We start from the raw sequence: 25,584 nt of genomic DNA on the forward strand, positions 1-25,584 counted from the left end.
CTTTCCTCCATTGAACTGTTTTTGCACCTTTGTAAAATAAATGAGTTGGGTATATTCGTGTGGGTCTATTTTTGGTTCCTTTATTCTATCCCATTGATCTGTATGTCTATCTCTCCCATGATACCACAGAGTCTTGATTATTGTAGTTATTTATTGTCATGAAATCAAATAGATGAGTTCCTCCTACTTTTGATTTCGTTTTAAAAATTGCTTTAGCTATTCTAGTTCCCTTGATTTTCCATATAAATTTTAGAATAATATTGCCTATCTGCAAAATATTTTACTGGGATTTTGATAGGAATTGTGTTAAACCTATGCTTCAATTTGTGGGAGAACTGACATCTTTATTATGTTGAATCTTTCAATTAATGAACATAGTATGTCTCTATTTACATCTTCTATGATTTCTTTCATCAGCACTTTGGACTTTTTCAACTTGATAGAGTGTTTCCAAGAACCTACATCTAACATACTTAATGGTGAAAGACTAAATGCTTTCCCCTAAGAATTGGAACAAGGCAAGGATAGCCAATGGCACTGCTCTTATATTACATAGTTCTGGAAGTTGTAGTCAATGCAATAAGACAAGGAAAGGAAGTAGAAGGCATACAAATCACAAAGAAAGAAATAAAACTGTCCCTACTTGCAGATGATATGATTATCTATGTAGAAAATCTTACAGGATACACACACACACACACTTCCTAGAATTAAAAAAATGAGTCAGGAGGTCTCAGGATATAAGATAACCATTTAAAAAAGTTGTATTTCATTATGCTAGCAGTGAGCCTGTGCACACTGGAATTTAAAATATAATATCATTTACAATAGCTCAAAAAACCTGAAAAAACCTAGGTAAAAATCCAACAAAACATGGATTAAGATCAAATACATATTTCTTGTTATATCACAATATCACAAATATATTTAGGCCTATAAATTTACATTTGATTAAAGCTTTGGGTTGTATCCTTCAGTTTTAACATGTGGTGTTCCCAGACAGTAAAGGTATAAAATAAAACCAGAAAGCATTTGCTCTAGGGTGTGAATAAGAAGGAACCCACAAGGACATTTAAGGTGCTGGCTGGCAATATACTATTTCTTGATTTGAGTAGTAGTTCTATGGGTATTCACTTTAAAGTATTCATCAGACTGTATATGTATATATAATATATATTTATATATTAAATATAATATATAAATATATAATATATATTTAATATATAATATATAAATGAATAGAATGCTTCATTACTTTCCTAGGGTGCTTAATAAATTACCACATACGTAGCAGATTAAAACAACATCTATTTATTATCTCACAGTTTCTTTTTTAAATTATTTTTATTTTTTCCAGCTTTATTGAAATATAATTGACATGTAACATTGTGTAAGTTTAAGGTGTACAATGTGTTGATTTGATACGTTTATATATTGCAAAATGATTATATTAGCCAACACTTCCATCCAATCATGTAATTTTTGACATAAATTTAGCATCTTAACCATTTTTAAGTGTACAATTCAGTGACACTAATTACATTCACATTGTTGTGCAACCATCACCACCATTCGCCCCTAGAGCTTTTTCTTCTTCCCAAATGGAAACTCTGTCCTATTAAACAACAACATTCCGTTTCCCCCCTCCTCCAGCCCCTGGCAACTACCATTATACCTTCTGTCTCTACAGCCCCTGGCAACTACCATTATACCTTCTGTCTCTACAAATTTAACTATTCTGAGTACCTCATTTAAGTATTTAGAATCATACTGTATTTGTTTTGTGTGTCTGACTTATTTCACTTAGCGTAATTGAATCAAGATTCATCCATGTTGTAGCATATGTCAAAATGTCCTTCCTTTTTAAGGCTGCATAATAATATTCCATTGTATGTATATATCACATTCTGTTTACCCATTCATTCTTTGATGGAAACAAGGGTTGCTTTCACCCCTTGGCTATTGCATTATCTCATTGTTTCTGTATGGTAGGAATTCAGGCAAGGCTTAGCTATACCCAGAGTTTCACTGGGCTGCAAATTCATCAGAAACTTGACTGGGGAAAAATCTGCTTCAAGCTTAGGCTGTTGGCAGAATTCAGATCCTTGAGGTTATAGGATTGAGATCTCTGTTTTCTTACTGGCTATTGCCTGGTGGCCTGCTCTCAGTTAAGAGAGGCTGCCGGCCTTTCCCTGTCTGGCGACATTCTCCATAGGCCCTCTTGCAATGTGGAAGCTTACTTCCTCCAACCAGCAAGGAAGAAAATTTTCTCTCTCTGGGCTACTAAGACAGGGTCTTATAGGATGTAGCATAGTCAAAGACATAATTATCACCTTTGCCATGTTCCCTTGCTTACATCAAGTCACAGGTTCTATCTGATTCAAGGGGAAGAGATTTACACATGAATGTTTTTATGCACTCTCCTGTATGTGTAATATATTTTATAGCACATTAAAAAAATAAGTTAAAAAGAAAAGTAGCATAGATAGATAAAAGGATGGAGTCAGTCTGTCTATTTATCTATCTATCTATCTATCTATCTTCATCATCATCATCTATGGTAAATTAAAAATAAAAACAAAAATAAACCAATGCAGGGCAGCAAGAGTTATCCTACCCACAGTAGAAATCAAGGAAAAAGCATAACTGGCATAATGAACGTCATTTTATATTGATCGTATTTCTTAATTTTTCCTTTTCAAAGGTAATGTTTTTCCATGAATGGATATTTTCATGATCTTTATTATTCTTTAAGTGTTGACATTTTAATAGCCTATACTTTGGAAGAGCTCTCCCTGTTCATTATCTTTTTCAGAGTATGGTGATGAGCTCTCCTAGAGCTAAAGCTTTGTTTAGTGCTGGAAAATTCAATGCTACCTTGAGTAATGCTTTTCTTCCATGTGATTTGACTGGATTCAATTATCTTTGGGGGAACATCCACCATTCTGTGGGTTTCATTTCCCTATTTCACTTATTCTATAATATCTATCCCTAACCTTTTCCTCATTATTTTCATCTCTGCATTCACTTCCTATGTGATCTCAAGAGTTTTTCTCCAGTTTGTTTTCTGTATCAGTAAGTTGCAAATTTGTCTCTTATGGCATCCAATGTATTCATTGTACGTCTTCTCCTTGGGTGTTAGTTTCATTACACATCCTTCTTATCTTGGTTTATCTTCTCATCAGGGACACTGCTTGTTCAACAGAGGCAATTCCTTATAGGAACATAAGTAAATAAATATTTTCCCATTTGTCTTCTGTTTCAGAAAAAGCCCATCCTTTGAAGCTTTGGTGCCAAGCATTGACTTTTCCTCTCTAGCTGTGAAAGTCTTAGATGGCAGCTTCTTCCAATATAAGGCTGTTTTGCCTACCTTGAAAATCTGTTGTTTAGTGTAGCCACCTTAATTATTTACCTTAGCTAGATCTTCTGGATAATTTGTGCAGCTTCTACATCAGCACTTGCTGCTTCACCTTGCACTTTTACGTTATGGAGATGGCTTCTTTCCTTAAACCTTATCAACCAACCTCTGGTAGCTTCAAACCTTCCTTCTGCAGCTTCCTCACCTCTCTCAGCCTTCAGAGAATTGAAGAGAGTTAGGGCCTTGCTGTGGATTAGGCTTTGATTTAAAGGAAAGTTGTGGCTGGTTTGATCTTTTTTCCAGACCACTCAATCTTTCTCCATATCAGCAATAAGGCTATTTTGCTGTGTGTGTTCACTGGAGTATCACTTTTAATTTCCTTCAAGAAGTTTTCCTTTGCATTCACAACTTGGCCAACAGTTTCATGTAAAAGGCCTAGCTTTAGACCTATCTCAGCTTTTGACACGCCTTCCTCACTAAGCTTAATCATTTCTAGTTTTTGATTTACAGTAAGAGACATGCAACCCTTCCTTTCACTTGAACACTTAGAAGCCATTGCAAGGTTATTGATTGGCCTAATTTTGATAATTGTCTCAGGGAATAAGGAGGCCCAAGGAGAGGGAGAGTGGTGGAAGAACAGTTGGTTGATGGAGCAGTCAGAATACACACAGCATGTATCAATTAAGTTCACTATCTCATTTGGGCGTGGTTCATGGAGCCCCAAAACAATTACAGTAGTAACATCAAAGATCACTGATCACAGATCTCCATAACGAATATGAAAAAGTTTGAAATATTGCGAGAACTACCAAATTGTGACAGGGACACGAAGTGAGCAACTGCTGTTGGAAAAATGGCGCTGATAGACTTGCTCAATGGAAGGTTGCCAAAACCTTTGATTTGTAAAAAACTGCAGCATCTGTGAAGCGCAATAAAGTCACGTGCAATAAAAATGAGGTCTCCCTGTAAGAAAAAACAATGGTAGCTTTCTTTCCAAACTTAAAGCTCTTCAATGCAAATGCAAAGAGACTCAGTAAAATTGTTCTTACTTGTTTAAAGGGTTCTTATTTGACAGGATAAGAAGCCAAATAGGGATAGGTTCCTGGCTTATTGTATCTTCTGCAGGCTCCTTTTAGTTTTGTAACATATTTTTAGTATGGTAAAACAAATACACCATCATTGAACTGAGAAAACTTTTATATGCCTCTAAAGCTGTGGTTAGGCAAAAGGGGTTTTAGGGAGAGGCTTTTTGAGGGACTCCTTAACCTGACCCCTCTGCCTGATTTCCTGGCTAGTGCATTGCTGCTTGCCTGAAATGGACTTTTATTCTTGTGTTTGGAGTTGGCTTCTAGATACTTGGAACAGCTGCTTCTCTAAGCGGATTCTCTATCCTGATCTTTGCCTTTCTGCTTTGGGCAACCCTGTTCATTAGGGCAGACTCCTTTCCCATCTCCAAGTTGGAAGGTATCCCTGAGGCTGTCAAGAAGGGGGCTTCAGGTCAATCCTCAATGAGCTTTCCCTTTCCTCCCCTTTCTCCTCTTCCCCTCCCTCCCCCTTTCTTGCCTATTTTCTTTCCAGACTATTTTCTCTGCAAAAATTGAAGAGTGGATTGGAACCCTGTTATGGACTGAATTATATCCCCCCCAGATTCACACGTTGAACCCCTAACTGCCAATGTGGCTATATTTGGAGATAGGGCCTTTAAAGGGGTAATTAAGGTTAAATGGGATCATGTGAATGGACCCTAATTCAATTGGACTGGTGTCCTTTTAAGAAGTAGAAGAGACAGCAGGGATTTGTAAGCACAGGGGAAAGACCATGTGGGGACACAGCAAGAAAGTGGCCTGCAAGCCAAGGAGAGAGGTTCTGGGAGAAACCAATCCTGATGACACCTCGATCTTGGGCTTCCAGCCTCCAGAACTGTCCGAAATAAATTTCTACTGGTTAAGTCACCCAGTCTGTATTTTGTTATGGCAGCCCTAGCAAACTAATACAGACCCTATCATCATTCTGCTCATCTATAGAGACACCTTCTGGGGATCTTGGCATATGTCTAATTTTTATCACTTATATCTGGTACTGCTGAAATTTTCTCTCATTTTGGATGATTTTGTGGGCACTTTCATTAGGCATTGGGAAAGAAGGGTCCCCATGGCCTTCCCTCAATCTCCTCTGAAACTTTATATTTCTCATGGTCTCTAGCATGTAATTTAGCAGTTATGCCCTATCTGTTCCATTCATTAATAGCAACAGCTTTAATATTATCTGCCCAAATAACCTAGCTCGCAAGCAGCAGGTTATTAAGTTCTTTAATCTCTGTCTAACACAATACTTATGCTTAAAAATGCTGAAGATTTGGTTGATTGGTTTAAAACCTCGAATTGGATCCAGGGCACAGGGATCTTCTTGATCCTTTCAGTTTCCTATGTTTAAATGGTGAAGGCAGATTCCATGAGGAGTGAAGGAATTGGGGGCTTCTTCCAACAAATGTGTGTATTTTGGAGCCCCCAGTCTGGTTTCCACATGAAGTGATGTGCTGGTCTGTTGTTTTCCTCGGGGACCTCGAGGCGGATGTAGAAAAACAGCAGGTGAGGAGGAATTGCTGCGCACCGGGCAGGCTGAGAGCTGTAAACAAGGGGAGCTATATTAAGAAAGGTCTCCATCTACAGCACTGTCTCAATCCTGCCACCCACTGGGCATGTTCCCAAATTGACTTTCCGCAGTCAGCTGCTCAGTGACAGGTATGCAATGATTTGTAACAGACACAAGTCTCAGCTTCTTAGAGTTGGGAGGATTCTCAGACATCACATCCTTTGATGTTTAAAAAAGTCTCATTGCAGTGCATGAAATGAGTTTAGGTAGCACACAAGATGACTTCAGGTGGAGACATATTAACATTGGGTGCAGGTTAACGCTGAATTGCTTTTCCAATTTTCTTTCAATCCTTTTTAATTTGGGAAGGAAAAAGTGTCTATTTGATGCCAGTAGACCTTGACACTCACTCGCCTTTCTTCCTAACAGAGAGAGCATTTTCCTTCCTACATTGTATTTCTGCTACAAACCTTTGATAACGTATAAAATCCTTCTCTAAGTAAACTGATTTAAGTAAACAAGGTAACTTTCTTTAAAGACAAATATTAAACAAATAATGGTGCAGGTGGCATTTGGATAAGGCAAAAATCGTGAATGTGGTACAGAGTGAAATTATAAAGATACTGACATCCCATCCCCTCCCTTTTGCTTCTACAAATGAAGAAACTGAGGCCTCTTTTGTAATGTTTCACTGAGAGGCTGAGTTGGGAGAGTCGAGATAATTGACTAGTGGCACCTGTTATGATCAGTATGCCCAAGAGGAAAAAGAGGCTGCTCCAGAAGTAACCAGAGCTTGGCATTGGACCTTCACGATGGCAATGCCTGACACACAGGGAGGGTCTCTGGCCAGCCACCCTTCCACTGATCTCTTTGCTAGGAGAAAGCATATTAGTATTTGGGAGTGTGGTCTTCATGGCATTAAGAGGCATGAGAAACCTGGTACTTTCAGTCATATCAAAGGGGCATAAGAGCTGGCGGTGCTGTGTGAAGGCAATAGACCTTGATGTCAATAGTTGAACTTGGGGCCTTAAATTATATTTTTGATTTTTCCCTTTTAATTGATCAATCAAATAATTATTGTTATAAATTTTATTTACCTTCAATGTAGAAAAATATGAAAAAATGGAAACTATATATACAATCATGTGCAGAGCAGTTACAAAGTTCAGTTGCACGTAAGTGAATGTCTTTATTTTCAGAAGCCAGCAGCCTTTCCACTAGGAGCCCCCATTCAATCCAAAGGCAGGAAAATTAATCTAAACAATGCCTAGTTTTCCCTGTCATTTCAGATGAAACTAGCCAGTCCTTGTGATTTTCTCTCTTGTTCTCTCTCTCCTTCTTCCTTGGTGACTACTACATGTCTGACATCATGGCTGGAGATGGAGGGTAGGGACCTGGCTGACATCTGTTCAGGTTGTCGGATGTGGTCTTGATCACATCCCAGAATCTGCAGACGTAACTCTTTTTCATCACCGGTCATCTGACTCTAGCTCAGCCTTCTCCTCCTTGTGGTGGTGAAGTTCTCTCTTGACCTGTCTGTGTCCCTTTCACTGTTCCAGCATCAGAGAACCCGTGGCTTGTCTCCGACCTCTGATCCCCAGCACCCCACACGGTGTTATCAGCTCTGCTGCATGACCTCATGCAATCATGCAGCAGTGAAACTGTGGGAGTTTGCTCATTTTCCCAGGCTCAACCCAGGAAGTTACTCTGTGCTCTCAGATCCCAAAACTTAACTGGAATGTGGTTCTATTCTCACCTCCCCTCCTTCTATGTAGCACTTAATATTTTTTAAGTACTTACCAAGTGTCAGACTCTTGGGCCAGGCATTTTCATTTAATTATTTGATCCCCCAGGGATGCTGGAAAGTAGGTGTTACCCATGTTTATAGAAACTAAACTGAGAAAATCCTCACTCAAGTGGTTACATGAATGGTTCAAAGTCACAGAGCTCCATAGTGACAGAGCAGAAAGCACATCTCATATCCCTTGACTCGTGCTTCTCTATCTCATTATCTCTATCTACCCTACCTGCTACTCCAGGTTTGTTTATCTTAATTCCGCATTAGACTGCAAGTTCCTAGAAGTCAAAGGCAGCTGTGATGGTTAATTTTATGTGACGACTTGACTGGATTACAGGTGCCCAGATATTTGACTAAATGTTATTTGTAGGTGTGTCTGTGAGGATGTTGCTGGATGAGAAAAACATTTGAATCAGTAGACTGAGTAAAGCAATTTGCCCTCCTCAATGTGGGTGGGCATGCACCATCCAATCTGTTAAGGGCCTGAATAGAACAGGAATGTGGAGAAAGGGAGAATGTGAGCCAATTCCTCATAATAAATTTCTGTCCTAGATACCAAGGATAGAGGTATCTCCTATAGGTTCTGCTTCTCTGGAGAGCCCTAACATGGCAGTGTCTAATGTAATATTTCAGGCAGAGAGAATAGCAAGTGGCAGCATATATGGACTTTTTGAGGACCAGCACAGAGGCCAGTGTGGCTGTAGTGAAGTGGGTAGAAGAAGAAATGCTCCTTGTTAGTCCTTGTGAGGTCCTTGGCTTTTACTTTAACCCAAGGTGGGGAACAACAGGAGGATTTTGATCAGAGAAGTAAAATGAATAAGATGAGAATTTGGTGACTGATTGGATGTGAGGATTTAGAGAAAGAAAGAAATGAAGGATGACTTTAAGAGTTTGCCTTGAAATGGGGATTTACCTTTGATGAAAAAGGTTGTGGGGAGGATGGTTTTGAGTGGGAGGATTGGGAGTTCTTGAGGCAACGTTGTGCTTAACAATGTGCTAAGCAGCTTACATGTATTAACTCATTTAATTCTCCCAAGAACATTACCAGGTACATATTATTATTCCCATTTTTAAATGAGGAAATGGAGTCAGAGAGGTTAAGAAATGCGCCCAAGGTCACACAGCTTGCAAGAGGTGATGCTAGAATTTAAACCCAGGTTTATGTCACTCCAAAGCCTGGGGTACCCCACACCAGAGCCCAACATTATACGGATAATAGTGGCCACGATAGCCATATTTGCTCATTAAGACTGAGGTCTAGTGAGCGTCCTCAGACTTGACCATCCAAAGAAACTCTTCCTCCTTGAGTGGATGAGTGAAAGGAGTGTACAAGATGAGAGACTGATCTCTACTTTCTTAGTCTTCTCGGGCTGCCGAAACAAAATACCACAGACTGGGTGGCTTAAACAATAGAAATTTATTTTCTCACAGGTTTGGAGGCTAGAAGCCAGATATCAAGGGATCTTCAGGTCAGTTTCTTCTGAGGCCTCTCTCCTTGGCTTGTAGACAGCTACCTTATCACTGTGCCCTCACGTGGTCTTTCCTCTGTGCTTGCACATGCCTCAGTGTGTCCCAATTTCTTCTTGTAAGGACATCAGTCAGATTGGATTAGGGGTCACTCTAATGACCTTATTTTAACTTAATCACTCCTTTCAAGGCTCTATCTTGAAATATAGTCACATTTTGAGGTAGTGGGGGTTAGGATTTCAGCATATGAATTGAGGAGAACATAATTCAGCCTACCTTTAGATCAATAGGCATAAACCACAAGTTACTTCAACATTATACTATGTTATTATTGATTACTACCAGGAGAAATAGCTTTGTTGGAGAAAGGGAGCTATGTATCCAGGTGACCAAAAGGCCCTGGAACCTGGAGTTGATTCCTGGAATTTTATGCAAGTCTCTACATAATGGTCTGTGGTCCATGAGGAACAGAGAAGCCACAAAGGCCCTGAGGTCTGAGGACTATTCTGATAGCATGTTACTAAGAACCTTTTTTTTTCTGGTATAACATATGTAATATGTACATATTAGAGATAATCATGGATTTTTGTTATGGCTGGTGATTTTGGGGGATTGAAGGGGGCATTGGAGATCCTGGAAATGTTGAGGGGGGCTTGAGGAGAATGAAGGTAAATTCTTCTTTGAAAGAAGTACAAGGAACAGCCAATCTCAGTTAAAGCTGAATTCACTGGTCTCCCCTTATTTGTCACAAAGCAAAGTTACTTTTTATCTTTATTATTTAAAAAATTTATTATTTTTTTTTAATTTTTAATTTTTATTTTTTTGGCTGCCCTGTGCAGCTCATGGGATCTTAGTTCCCTGACGAGGGATCGAAGCCGGGCCCAAGGCAGTGGAAGTGCAGAGCCCTACATGCTGGACCGTCAGGGAATTCCCCAAAGTTACTTTTTAAAACTGACATGTAGACAAGAAAGAGTAGAATCCAGACTTTTAAAATAGAAACTTATATAATGAAATAAATAAAGTATTACTATTAGTAATGCTATCTTCAGATGTGGAAATAAAGATACAGACTTCTTTCTGTAATGATAGTGGTAAAGGGCGCTTTTATTCACATATGAAAATTGTACTCTTTTTGGGAGGGAGGAATGTCCCAGGAAAAACTTATAACAAGATATACATTTAAATCACATAGTAATTTTTAAAGTTTTTTTTTATAAACGTGTTATCGACAATTCAATGGCAGGTTTTTGAACAAATATAATTAGAAGCTGATTCTACCTATGCCTCTCCAGAACCACTATTCATAAGTTGAAAAGGAATATAGTTTTTAATTAAAATTTATTAAAAACTTAGCAATTGTTCTCATTAGATAGAAAATTAAGCCACATAGTAACTATAGATAGAAACACAAGTCAAATTAAATTATAGTTAAATCCCTTTTGTTTAAAAGTATTCCTTTCTCACTCTCCAAAAACAATTATGAAATTTTTGGAGCCCCCAAACTTTAGAGCTTGGGATAGTTGCCCAGTTTGGCTTTTTGTAAAGATATCTGTTGCTGTCCTGCAATTAGTTGCTCCAGCCATTATGTTTACTCTAGGCTTGAGAAAGCCCATTTCTCAAACTTGAATTCTAACCCTGAGACATTTAGATCAAATTCATTCTACATTGATGTTTGAACTCATTCTTAGGCCTTATACAGCTGAATGAGATGAGGAGGAAAGAAATGGCTTTCTATATTTGGGGTCTGAAAATGGAACAGATGTCTCCCATTTAGAAAGGATGTCTAGTAGAGTCCGAAACACTGGACATCACTTCTCATTCCTCAGACTCCCTCATGAAGACATGTTCCTTACATCTTCACTTGTTTGAGGAATGGGAAGAAGGCATTTATTACATATTTTCTGGGACCAGTTAGCAGTAGCAAAATAGTGAGTTCCATGTTAGACCCTTGATTTTAGTGGAAGACTAGAGTTAACTAGGTCTGGGGTCCTGAGCAAGTTACTTTGACCATCTCAGCTTTTGATGTTGTTTCATAGTCAATAGGAATTATGGGAGATTCCTACAGAGGCAGGTGATGGTGGAGGGGATGGGTAGGGAAGATAGAGGTTGGGATAAATGGAGGAGAGAAGAGAACCAAACTTATTGACTACTGAACTAGTTCATGGACTTCCTGAGACTTTTCCTGATAACTCAATGATATAGCCTTTTTTTGCCCACATGATGGCACTAGTTGTTTAGAAAACAGCTTAGCTAACGGCAGAAAGCCCGCCAAGGCACTCCTAAATTTGTGGGGAAAGAGCTGCAGCTGACGTTGACAGCAATTAATAACACATTAGAAAATTTACTAACAGGGATAATCCACATTGAGTTAATTAGAAAGTAATTTCAAGACTGGGGAAGTGGGGGAGAAACGAGCGTGTGGAGATGCTCGCTCTCTACCACCAGCGCTGTGGCAAGTTTGCATTATCACTGAAGGCTCTAATCTAGCAATGACCTGTTACAGTTCTGCTTTGATGCCAAGTCGAGTTCCTTTCCAGGCTAAGAGAAGCAAGAAGGCATCCGGGTGGGCAGGGGAGGAATGCTCCCTTTTCACTGTAGTGGGAAGAATCTTGTCTTGGGACTCCAGAGACCGGCTTGTGATGCTATTTTTGCTACTAATTCCCTCCTGTGACATTGAACAGGACACTTTGCCCTTTAGGTACTGTTTCTCGCCTCTAAGATACATCCATTGGGTCAGATAACCTCTAAATTCCCTTCTAGCTCTGGCATTCGATTCGGTGATGTTAGAAGACAAGAGTTTTGTGAGCTGGAAATATGTAGATACATGCTTATATATGTAATCACAGTGTCAGTAAACAGCATCTGCTGGATTATGATAAGAGCACAAAGTGCAGTGTTCACACTCTCAGACCACAGCTGCAGGAGTAGATTTCGATTGATATCAGCAACTGGAGTTCCAGGCTGTCTGGGAGGAAATTGAATTTGAAAAGGTCTTTTAAAAGGGCCTGCAGGGAGCCCAGGGGAATAAGTGTAGGCAACCTGGCTACAGGTTTGGGGCTTGGGTGGAGAGACAGGTTAAGGGAGGGACAGCAGAGGGCATGTGCCCAGAGGGAGCAGGGCCAGTGCAGACCCTGTCCACACTTCCAGGATTAACCACAGCTAGTCACTCAGCCAGGAGGGCTCTACTCAACACTGGGACCTGGCATCAAATCATCCAAACTCTAGTTTGCCCTTTTCCTACTGCTAAATTTAACCAAGATCTGTCGGCCATATTTTATTTTTAATTTGCTTGGAACAACATGGAAATCTTGGCAGCTTTGACTTTGCTGTTTCATGATGGAAGTCAGGGTTTGCTCTAAGTGGGGTCTGTCACATGGAAAAGATTTGAAACGAGAGTAGTGGGTGGAATTTTAGTGACCAGGAAAAGGGGCTCAGCATGTTTTCCTGGTAATCCAATGGAGGTGTCATCTCTCAGCAGGGCACAGGGGACAGCGACATGATTTCAACATGGATGGGAGAAAGAGGTCCCCAGGTGTAATGGGTAAGGACAAGAAAACATGGGAAATCCTGCTCTTGAAGAATCTGATGTATAAAAATCCAGACTTTCACATATAAAAAAATAGAAGAGTTTCTTCATATGCACCCAATATTTTATTTTGCTTCATTTTAAATTAATTATTAACATTTTATTATGTATCTTTTTTTTCTATTTTAAAAGGAACATATGACGGATAAAAAATTAAACAGTACAGAAATTTTTGGTAAATATGACACAAAAAAGATAAAGCTCTTGTTTAATCTGGTCTGACACTTACGCCCCTGGCCCCTATGGCCTGGTGTGTATTCTTCAATGAGTCTCGTTGAACATCTAACTTTCCTAAGAAAAATTGAAAAGGACTCCACTTATGAATGTTTGAGATGGAGAAATTTTCCAACTCTGGCTTGGGGTTGAAGGATGACCCCCTGACCCTGTTTGCCTTGGACTTTCAGGGCTGAACCCAGGAAAGTTCCAAGCAAAGTGCGACTTCTAAGTGGGTCTATGGAACTGGAGCCTGATCCTCTGAAGCTGGGACTTGATGCTTTGTTCCAATTCTGTGAGCTATTACTGTTTTCCTGTTTCCTTCAAGGTGAAGCAAGAACCTCTGGCCCTTCTTCTTTCTGGAAGTCCAGTGGAGATGCAGGGTTTTGCAGTGTGGGAGGATGGATGGGAAGGAAATCTTCTTCCACGTCAGCCATGCTGTGACTCCTCTCCACTTGACCCCTTGTACAAAGAGGACATGAAGACCCATAAAGCCACATCCCAGAGACCCTACTTCCTGCTGATTTGAACATGGGCTCCATCTTCAGGAACTTCTCAGCTCCCACCTGCCCAGCCTCACGATGTCATATGAACTTTGGGTATAAACAAATGGAAGCTCCTGGAAGCCACAGGCCATCTCTCCCATATTATTGCAGTGGCTTCTGCTCACTCTTTATCTTAGTGAGCAGAAGCTGTGTCCCCCAGGACTGTTGTGTGATTGGACAGGGCTGAGTAAAAAATAGTGGGGATATACAAGAGGTATCTAAAGAGGGTAGCACAGCACAGAGAAATCCTTGCACCCGCTTCTTTGACAGTTTTGCTGAAGATGAAATGAGAGCAAGGCCACCCTCACTTGGGGGATAAAGCTGGTCTAAGAATTATAAAGGGGATTTGAAACAGAGACCTTGCTAGGTAGACTGATGACTCATTTTTGAGTCATCCTCACACTATTGGTGCCAATGGCTTTCAGTATTCTCCTTTTACAGAATAGCGAAGTGGTTAAGGACATGCACTTTGAAACCCACTTCACTATTTAGTGAAGTGTATCTGTGGGTAAGTTTCTCCATTTCTCTAAACTTCTGTTGCTTTTCTTTGGAGAAAATAGTATCAAATGCATAGAATTGTTGTGAAAAATAAGTGATATGTAAAGCACTTGGAAGCTTGGCCTATTGCTCTGGATAACTAGGGGCTAATATTATCAATCCTGGGTTGTAGATGAGGAGATGGCACCTCATAAAGTTTAAGTAATAAATCTAAGACCTGAGGCAAGATTTAAATCCTGGTCTGTGACTTCAAAACTCTAGTAATGTAAATATAATGTTGTTACAAGGAGCACAAGCTTACCTGACTGAGAACTGACCAGGTAGGTCATTTCAAAATTATGATAAAAATGATCATATAGTTAGCATTTGATGAGTACCTACTAAAGGCAGACACTGTTCCAAGTATTTTCTTATAATAACTCTCACTGTATAACCTCATTGACTCTTTGAGGTATATACAGTTCGTATTTCCATCTGACAGATGAGGAAACTGAGGCGCAGAGCTATAGAACCCTGGCAGAAGCCCCAGATTATGTTGACAAGATCATTTCCAACCAAACAGTCTTGGGGAGTGAACTGGCAGCTTTGGCAGTGTTCCAGCACACGCCCATGTGTGGTTCTACACTCAGGTCCCCCAGCTAAGCTTCCTGAGGAGCCAGGTGCCAGCTGGAGCTGGGGGCTCCTGGCCTGTGATTGGCTGCCATCATTTGTGGTTAGCCCTGTGTGGTGGAGGAGGCTGGGAAGGACAGTGGAGGCTGATAAATATTGCAGCAGTCTGCTCTGAAAGACAGGAGGACACACTCTGCCTTCTCTTTGATATCAAGTAATATCAACCAAATTGCAGACATCCCAACACTTTGCCCAGGCAGCCTGCTGAGCAAGGTAACACTCATATTTTTCATGCCTTGAGTCACAATATTTATTACATTTTTATGTTTCTACTTAGAAGTACTTGGGCTTTTTCCCTTGCAGGGAATGAGAGGAGGGAACAAGGGAAACTGATGTACATTTGGTTTTTCTCTCTAATGTACGAAAATAGGAAAGGAACAAAAAACCAAGTTAAGGAAGACACTGTAGGTTCATAGAGAAGATGCAAAATATCCGAATTACTGTAAATGAGTGCTGCAGGCAAAGGAAGCGTTTAAGGAGTGCCTTTTTTCTTTGTCCACACCACACCTGGGGATATTAGTTCCCCGACCAGGGATGGGAGGTGGGCCCCCGGCATTGGAAGCTCAGAGTACTACCTAGTGGACTGCCAGGGAATTCCCTAAGGAGTGCTTCTTGAATGGATTTGTAAAATGAATCAGCAGAAGGAAAGGTGTGAGGTACTTGGAAAAAATACCGTGCTGGTCCAGGCAAGAAAAATAATCAGGAGCAAACAAATTCCGGGGTTGGAGGAAATGTATACTTGCTCAGGTATTTGCCAAGTACTGCCAGGAATTTCCTGAACTAGATCAGACTAAGCAGGAGATCAGTATTTGTCAAAGCATGACCTGTGGGCCCCTAGTAGCAGGATCACTGAAATGCTTGTTAAAAAATATGATGTCTGGACTCCATCCCAGATGGAGAATCAGACTCGCTGGGACCTGATGATATTTTTTTTAAACACAAGCTCCCTAGTGATTCTGATACATGGCAATTTTGAGAATTGCCACTGTAGAGACCCTACACAGAGGTTACGTTCTTGAATGGAATTCCTGAACAGGGGCTGTGACAGTGCACTTCTCTTTCTGAAGTGGTTCAAGCAAGAAGTTGCCTGGCGGAAGATCCAGAATCTTCAGGTCATTTTGTGGATGCCTGAGACATAAAAAGTCTTTTGATGCTTTCAGCTTTTTTTTTTTTTTTTCTTATGGCTGTGTTGGGTCTTCGTTTCTGTGCGAGGGCTTTCTCTAGTTGCGGCGAGCAGGGGCCACTCTTCATCGCGCTGCGCGGGCCTCTCACTATCGCGGCCTCTCTTGTTGCAGAGCACAGGCTCCAGACGCGCAGCCTCAGTGGTTGTGGCTTACAGGCCTAGTTGCTCCGCGGCATGTGGGATCTTCCCAGACCAGGGCTCGAACCCGTGTCCCCTGCATTGGCAGGCAGATTCTCAACCACTGCGCCACCAGGGAAGCCCTATCTTGGCAGATTTTGACCCAACATTTCAGGCCAGTGCCAGTCAGGAGAGGAGTGGGTAGGGAGGGGAGACAGTTCTAGGGAGCCTTCCAACATGCCTTGTGGTTGACTTACTCATTGTGAAAGTTCAGTATTTAACTTGAGTAGCTCTAAAGATGGTCATGCATTTTTTTTTTAAGAAGAACTCAAAATATTATCTTGGAATTCCAGAGAACTAGTGCAGAAAAAGACAGGGAAGGGAAAGCCTAAAGAAATAAAAAAGACACTTGGAAATGAGTTCAAAGCAATGGGGCAGAGGGCAGGGGACACAGAAAGTCCTCTGCCCTGACCCAGGACAGAATTTAGGAACATAATAGAACTGTAAACAACTCTGAGGTGTTGGTTGCGCTGCAGATGAAATATTGAATATTTCTGATGTTAATGAGACCTTTGAAATGGTTTGGAACTGTTTGGTTCTCACACAGTTCTGCATATAGAACAAGGTAACAGGATTTCCTTTTCAACAAAGACTGGAAGTTGGCTTTTAGTTTTTATGAAAAACATAAACCTCTGAAGCATAATGCATGCAAGACGCAACAAAATTCAGTGGTTTAAAGGGGCGATCTGACAGGAAGCTTTGTTAGCAGCTGTCAGGACAACCCTTGTGGCTTCCTCTCCCACCCCTACCCCCAAATCCCACCTCTGGGCAAAGTGTGTTCATCTGAGGATTAGTCTCCGTGATCACATGACTAGAAAAATATCATCAGTTTGGTTAGTTAGTTAACTGAGGGGGAAACGTTGTTTGATAAAATTGGCAGATCAAGAGCATTAACCCAGGCAAATATGAGAAATATAGATGATAGTCTGAAAATACAGTTGCTGTTTTCCCAGTTATGTGTACTAAAGAATTTTGAGAATATTGGCCTAATTGGGTCTAGAGGCACTCAAATGGCATTTTTAGACTTTTTTCTGCTGCTCCATGATGTCTACACCACAAGCCAGATTGCTAGGGTTTCCTGGAATGTATAATTGTTAATGTTTTTCAAAGAAGAAAAATATTACTCCCACCTCTTCTTATTACAAACTATAGAGCTAATGACCAGTGCCCAGTAATGACTTTCAGGATGGCCTGTGTAATTTTATCTGAAAATACTTGAAATTTTCATCTTAAAATTCTTCAGAATCTTTGTACATGCACACTGTGGTTTGTTGCAGGTTTAGAGAGTTCTGTGGGTTTTGTTCCTAATGGAGAAACAACCTTATAATTTACAGCAGCGTTCGCTAATTAAAATTGTAAGCGTAATTACTATCCATGATACTTATTATTAGCATGCATTCATAAAGCTCAAAATTCACTTCATCCTTTCACGTACTGAGTAATTAGTTTCTTTGGATTTGTAGCTTTGTCATCCCTTTATGTTCCATTTGGAAGAAATCAACAACCAACCTCCCGGGAGACAGCTTTAAAAAGCTGGAAATATATTGTCCAGCTAGTGCAATGAGACTGATACAATGCAGAAAATATGACTTTTCTTTGGTTTAGTAGACAGCTTTTCCTTGCATTTATTCAGCAAATAACTATTGAGCACATAATGTGTGCTAGGAAACTTGGGGAGACAGAGATAAATCACTCAAGGATTCTGTCCTCAAAGACCTTAAGGTTTCACTGGAAGGGAAATAATATTGTACATATATAATAGTGTACATCAACTATACCGCGATAAAAGATAATAAGTTAAAAAAATAAGATTGTGCATATATATGTGAAATAAACCATGGTGTTGCATGTAATTAGATACATGGTATAAATGACCATCAGCATTGTCAGAACAGGGAATGACTCTCTTCTCCGCTATATGATCAGCACCTAACATAGTATATTAAAATAGGAGGTTTAATATTATCTTTTTGGATGATTTAATAAGTGAATAATCGAATGTACTAATTTGTATTCCTTCCAAGGTACATCAGTGGGATATTGAAATTTTTTCCTAATCTGACTTGTTTTTATTGTTTCCAGGTACCTCAGCCAGCATGGCTGTCTCTTTGCCACCCACCCTGGGACTCAGTTCCGCCCCAGACGAAATCCAGCACCCACATATTAAATTTTCAGAATGGAAATTTAAGCTATTCAGGGTGAGATCCTTTGAAAAGGCGCCTGAAAATGCTCAAGCGGAAAAGCAAGATTCCTCCAAGGGGAAATCCTCTCTAGAGCAGTCTCCAGCAGTCCTGGACAAGGCTGGTGGTCAGAAACCAGCTCTGACTCAACCGGCATTGAAGCCCCACCCAAAGTTTCTGAAGAAATCCCATGATGACAGGAAAGCAAGAGACAAAGCCATGCACCAAGCCAACCTGCGACATCTCTGCCGCATCTGCGGGAATCCTTTCAAAGCTGATGGGCACAATAGGAGATACCCAGTCCACGGGCCTGTGGATGGTAAAACCCAAGTCCTTTTACGAAAGAAGGAAAAGAGGGCCACGTCCTGGCCAGACCTCATTGCCAAGGTTTTCCGGATCGATGTGAAGGCCGATGTGGACTCGATTCATCCCACTGAGTTCTGCCATAACTGCTGGAGCTTCATGCACAGGAAGTTTAGCAGTGCCCCGTGTGAGGCTTACTCCCCAAGGAATGCAACCATGGAGTGGTCCTCCCACACAACATCCTGTGACATCTGCCACACTGCCCGTCAGGGACTCAAGAGGAAGGGTCATCAGCCAAGCACGCAGCTCAGCAAAAAACTCAGAACTGTGATTGACCGAGCTCGAGAAGTCCGTCGGCGCAAGAGGAGAGCTCAGGCCAGGATCAGCAACAAGGAACTGATGAAGAAGATCGCCAACTGCAGTAAGATACATCTCAGTACCCAGCTCCTGGCAGTGGACTTCCCGGCGCACTTTGTGAAATCTATCTCCTGCCAGATTTGTGAACACATTCTGGCAGACCCTGTAGAGACCAGCTGTAAGCATGTATTTTGCAGGATCTGCATTCTCAGATGCCTCAAAGTCATGGGAAGCTATTGTCCTTCTTGCCGGTACCCCTGCTTCCCTACTGACCTGGAGAGTCCAGTGAAGTCTTTTCTGAGCATCTTGAATACCCTGATGGTGAAATGTCCAGCCAAAGAGTGCAATGAGGAGGTCAGCTTGGAAAAATATAATCACCATGTCTCAATCCACAAGGAATCGAAAGAGACTTTCGTGCATATCAATAAAGGGGGCCGGCCCCGCCAGCATCTCCTGTCCCTGACCCGGAGGGCTCAGAAGCACCGTCTGAGGGAGCTCAAGCTGCAAGTCAAGGCTTTCGCTGACAAAGAAGAAGGTGGAGATGTGAAGTCAGTGTGCCTGACCTTGTTCCTGCTGGCTCTGAGGGCAAGGAATGAGCACAGACAAGCCGACGAGCTGGAGGCCATCATGCAGGGACGGGGCTCCGGCCTGCAGCCGGCTGTTTGCTTGGCCATCCGTGTCAACACCTTCCTCAGCTGCAGCCAGTACCACAAGATGTACAGGACTGTGAAGGCCATCACGGGGAGGCAGATTTTCCAGCCTTTGCATGCCCTTCGGACTGCTGAGAAGGCCCTTCTGCCGGGCTACCACCCCTTTGAGTGGCAGCCACCTCTGAAGAACGTGTCTTCCAGCACTGACGTGGGCATTATTGATGGGTTGTCCGGACTGTCCTCCTCTGTGGACGATTACCCGGTGGACACCATTGCCAAGCGCTTCCGCTATGATTCAGCTTTGGTGTCTGCTCTGATGGACATGGAAGAAGACATCCTCGCGGGCATGAGAGACCAAGACCTTGACGACTACCTGAATGGCCCCTTCACTGTAGTGGTGAAGGAGTCTTGTGATGGGATGGGAGACGTGGGCGAGAAGCACGGCAGTGGGCCAGCAGTTCCGGAAAAGGCAGTTCGGTTTTCCTTCACGATCATGAAAATCACCATCGCTCACGGGTCACAGAATGTGAAGGTGTTTGAGGAAGCCAAGCCTAACTCTGAACTGTGTTGCAAGCCCTTGTGCCTCATGCTGGCAGATGAGTCTGACCATGAGACCCTGACGGCCATCCTGAGCCCTCTCATTGCCGAGAGGGAGGCCATGAAGAGCAGCAAATTAATGCTTGAGATGGGAGGCATCCTCCGGACTTTCAAGTTCATCTTTAGGGGCACCGGGTATGATGAGAAACTTGTCCGGGAAGTGGAAGGCCTCGAGGCTTCGGGCTCAGTCTACATTTGTACCCTTTGTGATGCCACCCGCCTGGAAGCCTCTCAAAATCTTGTCTTCCACTCCATCACCAGAAGCCACGTTGATAATCTGGAGCGCTATGAGGTCTGGCGTTCTAACCCATACCATGAGACGGTGGAGGAACTGCGGGACCGGGTGAAGGGGGTCTCGGCCAAACCCTTCATTGAGACGGTCCCTTCCATAGATGCACTCCACTGCGACATCGGCAACGCAGCTGAGTTCTACAAGATTTTCCAGCTGGAGATAGGGGAGGTGTATAAGAACCCCAGTGCCTCCAAAGAGGAGAGGAAAAGATGGCAGGCTGCCTTGGACAAGCACCTCCGGAAGAAGATGAATCTGAAACCAATCATGAGGATGAATGGCAACTTTGCCAGGAAGCTCATGACCAAAGAGACGGTTGAAGCAGTTTGTGAATTAATTCCCTCCGAGGAGAGGCACGAAGCTCTGAGGGAACTAATGGACCTTTATTTGAAGATGAAACCCGTCTGGCGATCATCATGCCCTGCTAAGGAGTGTCCAGAATCCCTCTGCCAGTATAGTTTCAATTCACAGCGTTTTGCTGAGCTCCTCTCCACCAAGTTCAAGTATAGATACGAGGGCAAAATCACCAATTATTTTCACAAAACCCTGGCTCACGTCCCTGAAATTATTGAGAGGGATGGCTCCATTGGGGCTTGGGCAAGCGAAGGAAATGAGTCTGGCAACAAACTGTTCAGGCGCTTCCGGAAAATGAATGCCAGGCAGTCCAAGTACTACGAAATGGAAGATGTCTTGAAACATCACTGGTTGTATACCTCCAAATACCTGCAGAAGTTTATGAATGCTCATAATGCATTGAAAACTTCAGGGTTTACCATAAACTCACAGGGAAGCTTAGGGGACTCCTTAAACCTAGAGGACTCTCCAGAACTTCAAGATTCAATGGAATTTTAAGCAGGGCAGCCACTTATGAGTTGGTTTTGCAAATAAATTTTCCTCTGGGTGGCATTGTGACCTTCTCCTGGTACCCTTCACTCCTGCGTATGGGGCTTCATCACCCAAGCGGTGGTAGGTTGGAGAGGCCACAGATGCTGAACCCATGTCAGGAATGGATAACTGGTGAGCTGATTGCTTGAGCCGTTTAGGGAGTTCAGAAAAGCAACAGGAGAAATCAGTTATTTGAAAGCTCAATAGCTGAGAACAGGAGTAACTGCAGGGGACCAGAGATGAACAAAGATATGTGTATGTGTGACCGAGTGACAGGAAAATCAAAGTCAAGGTTGTCAAAGGACAGCCAGTGAAGGCAGGAAAGGAATTTGACTTGTGGTTTCCATCTACCACCACCTCCCCAGTTATTCTAGTTTATATTGAGATGTGTTTTCTATATCATTTTTGTAGAATTATTTATTTTATAAATTTCACATATTTTGGCTTATTCTACAAGATTCAGGAAAGCTTTTCAGATTTCTCTAATAATAATATCTTAACATTTGTATGGCACAATGACCTTGACAATGCTCCTGGTGCATTTTGTCATTTGGTACACTTATGCAGAAATACCCTACATCCAGAATATTTTTGGAAAATCAGTCCTTTTCTGGATTTAAATGATGTCTCTGTTGTAACTCTTGGAGTTTAGGAGATCATCTGGTACCATGGATTTTTCAATTATAAAGTTAGAATAAAACTGTTAGCTGCAGTTGGTTACTAAATCTTGTGATAATACATGTTTACTTAGCGATCAGTAGCCAGGTATGATTTTTATTTTTTACTTTTAATTAATTTAGATTCTCCAAATGCTTTTCCATACAATCTCAAAGCCACAGAGGCTATTAAAATCTGGTTTTGTTTACTGTATGAAAACAGATTCAATGTCTTGCTGAAAATTTCTGCCAGGTTTTCTTCATTTGAAACCTGGGTCAATTTTACTAAATCCAGTTTTCATGGAGTTTTTCCCTTGGCAATGTGTTATTTTTTTCTATTATGATCAGTTTACTTTCAGTGTATTAAGATTTTTGTAGCAGGATATCTTTGTACTTTTCTCACCTGCTAAGTTTACATGGAGCTTGCTCGTGGTACAGTGGAAGAGTTAACATTTGTAGAGGGTTTTTTTTTCTTTTTGCCACTTTTAGAATATTTCCACATTCATTTTGCCTCATTTTTCCTTACTACAACTCTGTGGGGTAGGCATTGTTATGATTCTCATTTGGTGGAGAGTTAAATGATTTGCCCAAAGTTACAGGGATAGCACATACCTGATCTGGAATTTGAACTCAGTCCTTTTGTCTCCAAATTCCACGTTGTTCCTACCATGAAAATTAACCTCTGTTTTTTGTTTTTTTCTTTTTTTTAATAAGGCAGTAATATAATTTGTTTAGAATCTACAACTAATCACTATAGTTTGTAATCTTGGGATTACATTTCTTGGGGGCAGGGATGGGTGGGTTTTAATTCCTTGGTGTGCTTTGGGCCTTTTGCTAGAAGAAAGAATTGCCAAAATTCCCAAGAGCCTCCCAAACCTCTGGTGGCTCCAGTTTTTGGAAACCGTTGTCTGTATCCTTAGAAATTTGGGAATTGCCAATTGCTGGCAGTTTAGAGCAGGCGTGGGATTTTATATGCTAGTGAGTCATAATGACATGTTAGTGTTAATTAGTTTCTTTTCTTCCTTTGATTTTATTGGCCTTAATTGCCACTCTTCATACAGAGTATATCAAAGAGCTTTGTAATTTGGTTGTCAAACGTACATCAGTGATATTATCCTAAATGGTATGCATTTGGTGCTTTTACAGGGATTGAACCTGGTATTTTTCCATTTAAAAAATACAGCGTTTTTTCTTGCTTTTTATATATAGAATACATAAATTACAAAGGCATTTGTAATTTAGTTGTCAAAAAGATATACATATTTTAATTTTATTTTTTCTTGAAAATGTTTAAGTTTTGCATTTTGTAAACAAATGGGCTTTGAAGCCATGACTTTCCTTCATCCCATTTAATCCTTACAGCATGTCTCTGCACTAATAAACAGCTAAATTCATGTAATCATCTTACTCCCTGAAGCATGCTGGCACTGGTTTATAGATTTTTTTCCCCACTTCTACTACATTGATTGGTGGCAATGTAAATACTTTCCAATATTAAATTCAACTTTTCTAGCATTTAGGAACTATTCTGAATGCATGTGAGTAACAGCATGATTTATAGCACAACCCTCCCAATAATCCCTTAATCAGATCACATTTTGATAAACCCCAGGAACATCTGGCTGCAGGAATTTCAATATGTAGAAATGCTGCCTATGGTTGTTTTTGCCCTCACTGGTGAGATTGTAATATACTAGACCCTTGTTTTATATTCAAGTTTTATTTTTGACAATGCCCACTGTAAATGCAGCCACACACTCTAGGGAAATTCACCACACTGAGTGGAGCTTTTTTTTTTTTTTAAGTATAGACTGAGACTTGAGAAGTGCAATGCATTTTTCTCCCATGAAACCTGATTCTACAAGTTCTCCTGCCAACCCACTGAGATGCACTGCAGGGACCAGTGATAATGGCTGATGAAAATTGATGAATGGTCAGTATGAGGCCAAAAAGTGCTTTGGGATTAATAAATATGTACCAAGAAGCAAGAGCAGGAGGAAAAGATGTCTTTTCCTTCCAGGTGAACTGAAATTTAGTTTTGCCTCAATTTGTTTTCACAAAATATAGGTGATAAAGATTTTTTTGGTTGAGCTTGTGGGTCTCACATTAGATCAAACAGAATTCAAATTACACACAGCTAGGAGGTAGAGTTTGTAAGCACCAGTGGTGGTTGGGAGAATGAATCATCATTTAGATGCAAGTGATTTTTGATTGCAGATATGTATGTGTCTTCAGTTATTGTATGAGAGGTGATACTATTCTTTCAATGTTAAGAGACTTTTTAATAAGAGTAAGTATTTTGTCCCTATTTTATTTTTTTCATTTAACCATAGTAATCTACATAAATATACCTCATTGGTTTTTGGTGAGATTTTTCTTTTTGTGGAATTGCACTTCACTTTATTTTCATACAAATAATTGTAAAGTTTGTTTACTGGCTTCCAAGACTCTTCTTCTTCTTCTATTTTTTGTGTTTGCTTTAGGAAAACTTCAGGTACCAGGATGCAATGGTTTTATTTGATGATTTGATGCAAAGGACCTGTATTTTCATGTCAAATGATTTCAATTAAAATATGTGTTTCAATACTTATTTTTATATTTTAATATTTTCATTCCTTATTAATGTTATGGTTATTGTGAACAGCTTTATGTTTAAGTATTTGAAATAAAAGTTTAAAATTTGAAAATAGTGAGTATTGTGATTTGTATTCAAATAATAATATTGAGCACAACATTTTAAAAAATGAAGTAACTTTTTTTTTGAGGGAAATACAAAATAAATTTGGTGATCTTATAATAAAAAGCAACAGAATGGTGACAATGAGTATAATTTATACTACTATAGGAGAGACAATTTGGTTCCAGGTACTTAAGGTAAATGTAGGATGTGAAAATGAGTTGTATTTAAACTCCTTTGAGAGTCTGATAAAAATATGACCCTGTTCCCCAGAAAATTCACACATTCATATACCAACATTTTGGTCAGAGTAGTTGACTTGTCCAGGGCCACACAGATAATGGTAGAAGTGAGCTAGAGCCCAGGTTCTTTTGACCAGTTCTTTTCCTAGTGATAACAACAAAAGCAGCAGTAAGAACAACAGTAATGATAGCTACCACTGACCAAACAGTGTGGTGGACACTTTGCATATGTTTTTCTCATTGGATCCTTTTGGAGTCAGTACCACTATTTTCTTCATGTTATACATGTGGTCCCTGAAGCTTATCTCAGCCAGAAAATGGCAGAACCACGTCTTGGCAATCTTCCCCCTAGTTCTGTCCATCTTACCTTCATACTAGTCTGTCATCTCCACATCATCCGTGAAATTTCAAGTAACTTAGTGCCACTTTCTGGAGACTTCCAAGCTCCCTCCTACTCAGAACACAGATTTAGCCCGGCTGCTTCCATGCAACCATACCAGTTTTTTTAATATCGAAATATGTTTGTACCTGTAGGTAGGTAGCCTGTTCCCCAAAGGCCCTGTTCCTGCAGCCCTCCCCCACCTCGTCCCCCAGGAACTCAGATCCAACAACTAACAAGTTAACTTTTGGCACAGCAGGGAGCCTTAAGGACCTGCTCCAGC

At 40.8% G+C, this 25,584-nt stretch overlaps 1 protein-coding gene across 1 annotated transcript; it reads left to right on the forward strand.

Annotated features, from left to right (window-relative positions):
- Positions 1 to 18,182: 18,182 nt before the first annotated feature.
- RAG1 (recombination activating 1) lies at positions 18,183 to 21,314 on the forward strand. Its single transcript, XM_036862211.1, has one exon. It carries the CDS (start codon positions 18,183 to 18,185, stop codon positions 21,312 to 21,314), a length of 3,132 nt encoding a protein of 1,043 aa, XP_036718106.1.
- The last annotated feature ends 4,270 nt before the right edge of the window (positions 21,315 to 25,584 follow it).

Source organism: Balaenoptera musculus, chromosome 8 (assembly GCF_009873245.2).
Source record: "Balaenoptera musculus isolate JJ_BM4_2016_0621 chromosome 8, mBalMus1.pri.v3, whole genome shotgun sequence".
Lineage (NCBI taxonomy): Eukaryota > Metazoa > Chordata > Mammalia > Artiodactyla > Balaenopteridae > Balaenoptera > Balaenoptera musculus.

Bases quoted from the DNA above. Each gene is read 5' to 3' on its own strand.
- RAG1 (XM_036862211.1), top strand. From the start codon at position 18,183: ATGGCTGTCTCTTTGCCACCCACCCTGGGACTCAGTTCCGCCCCAGAC.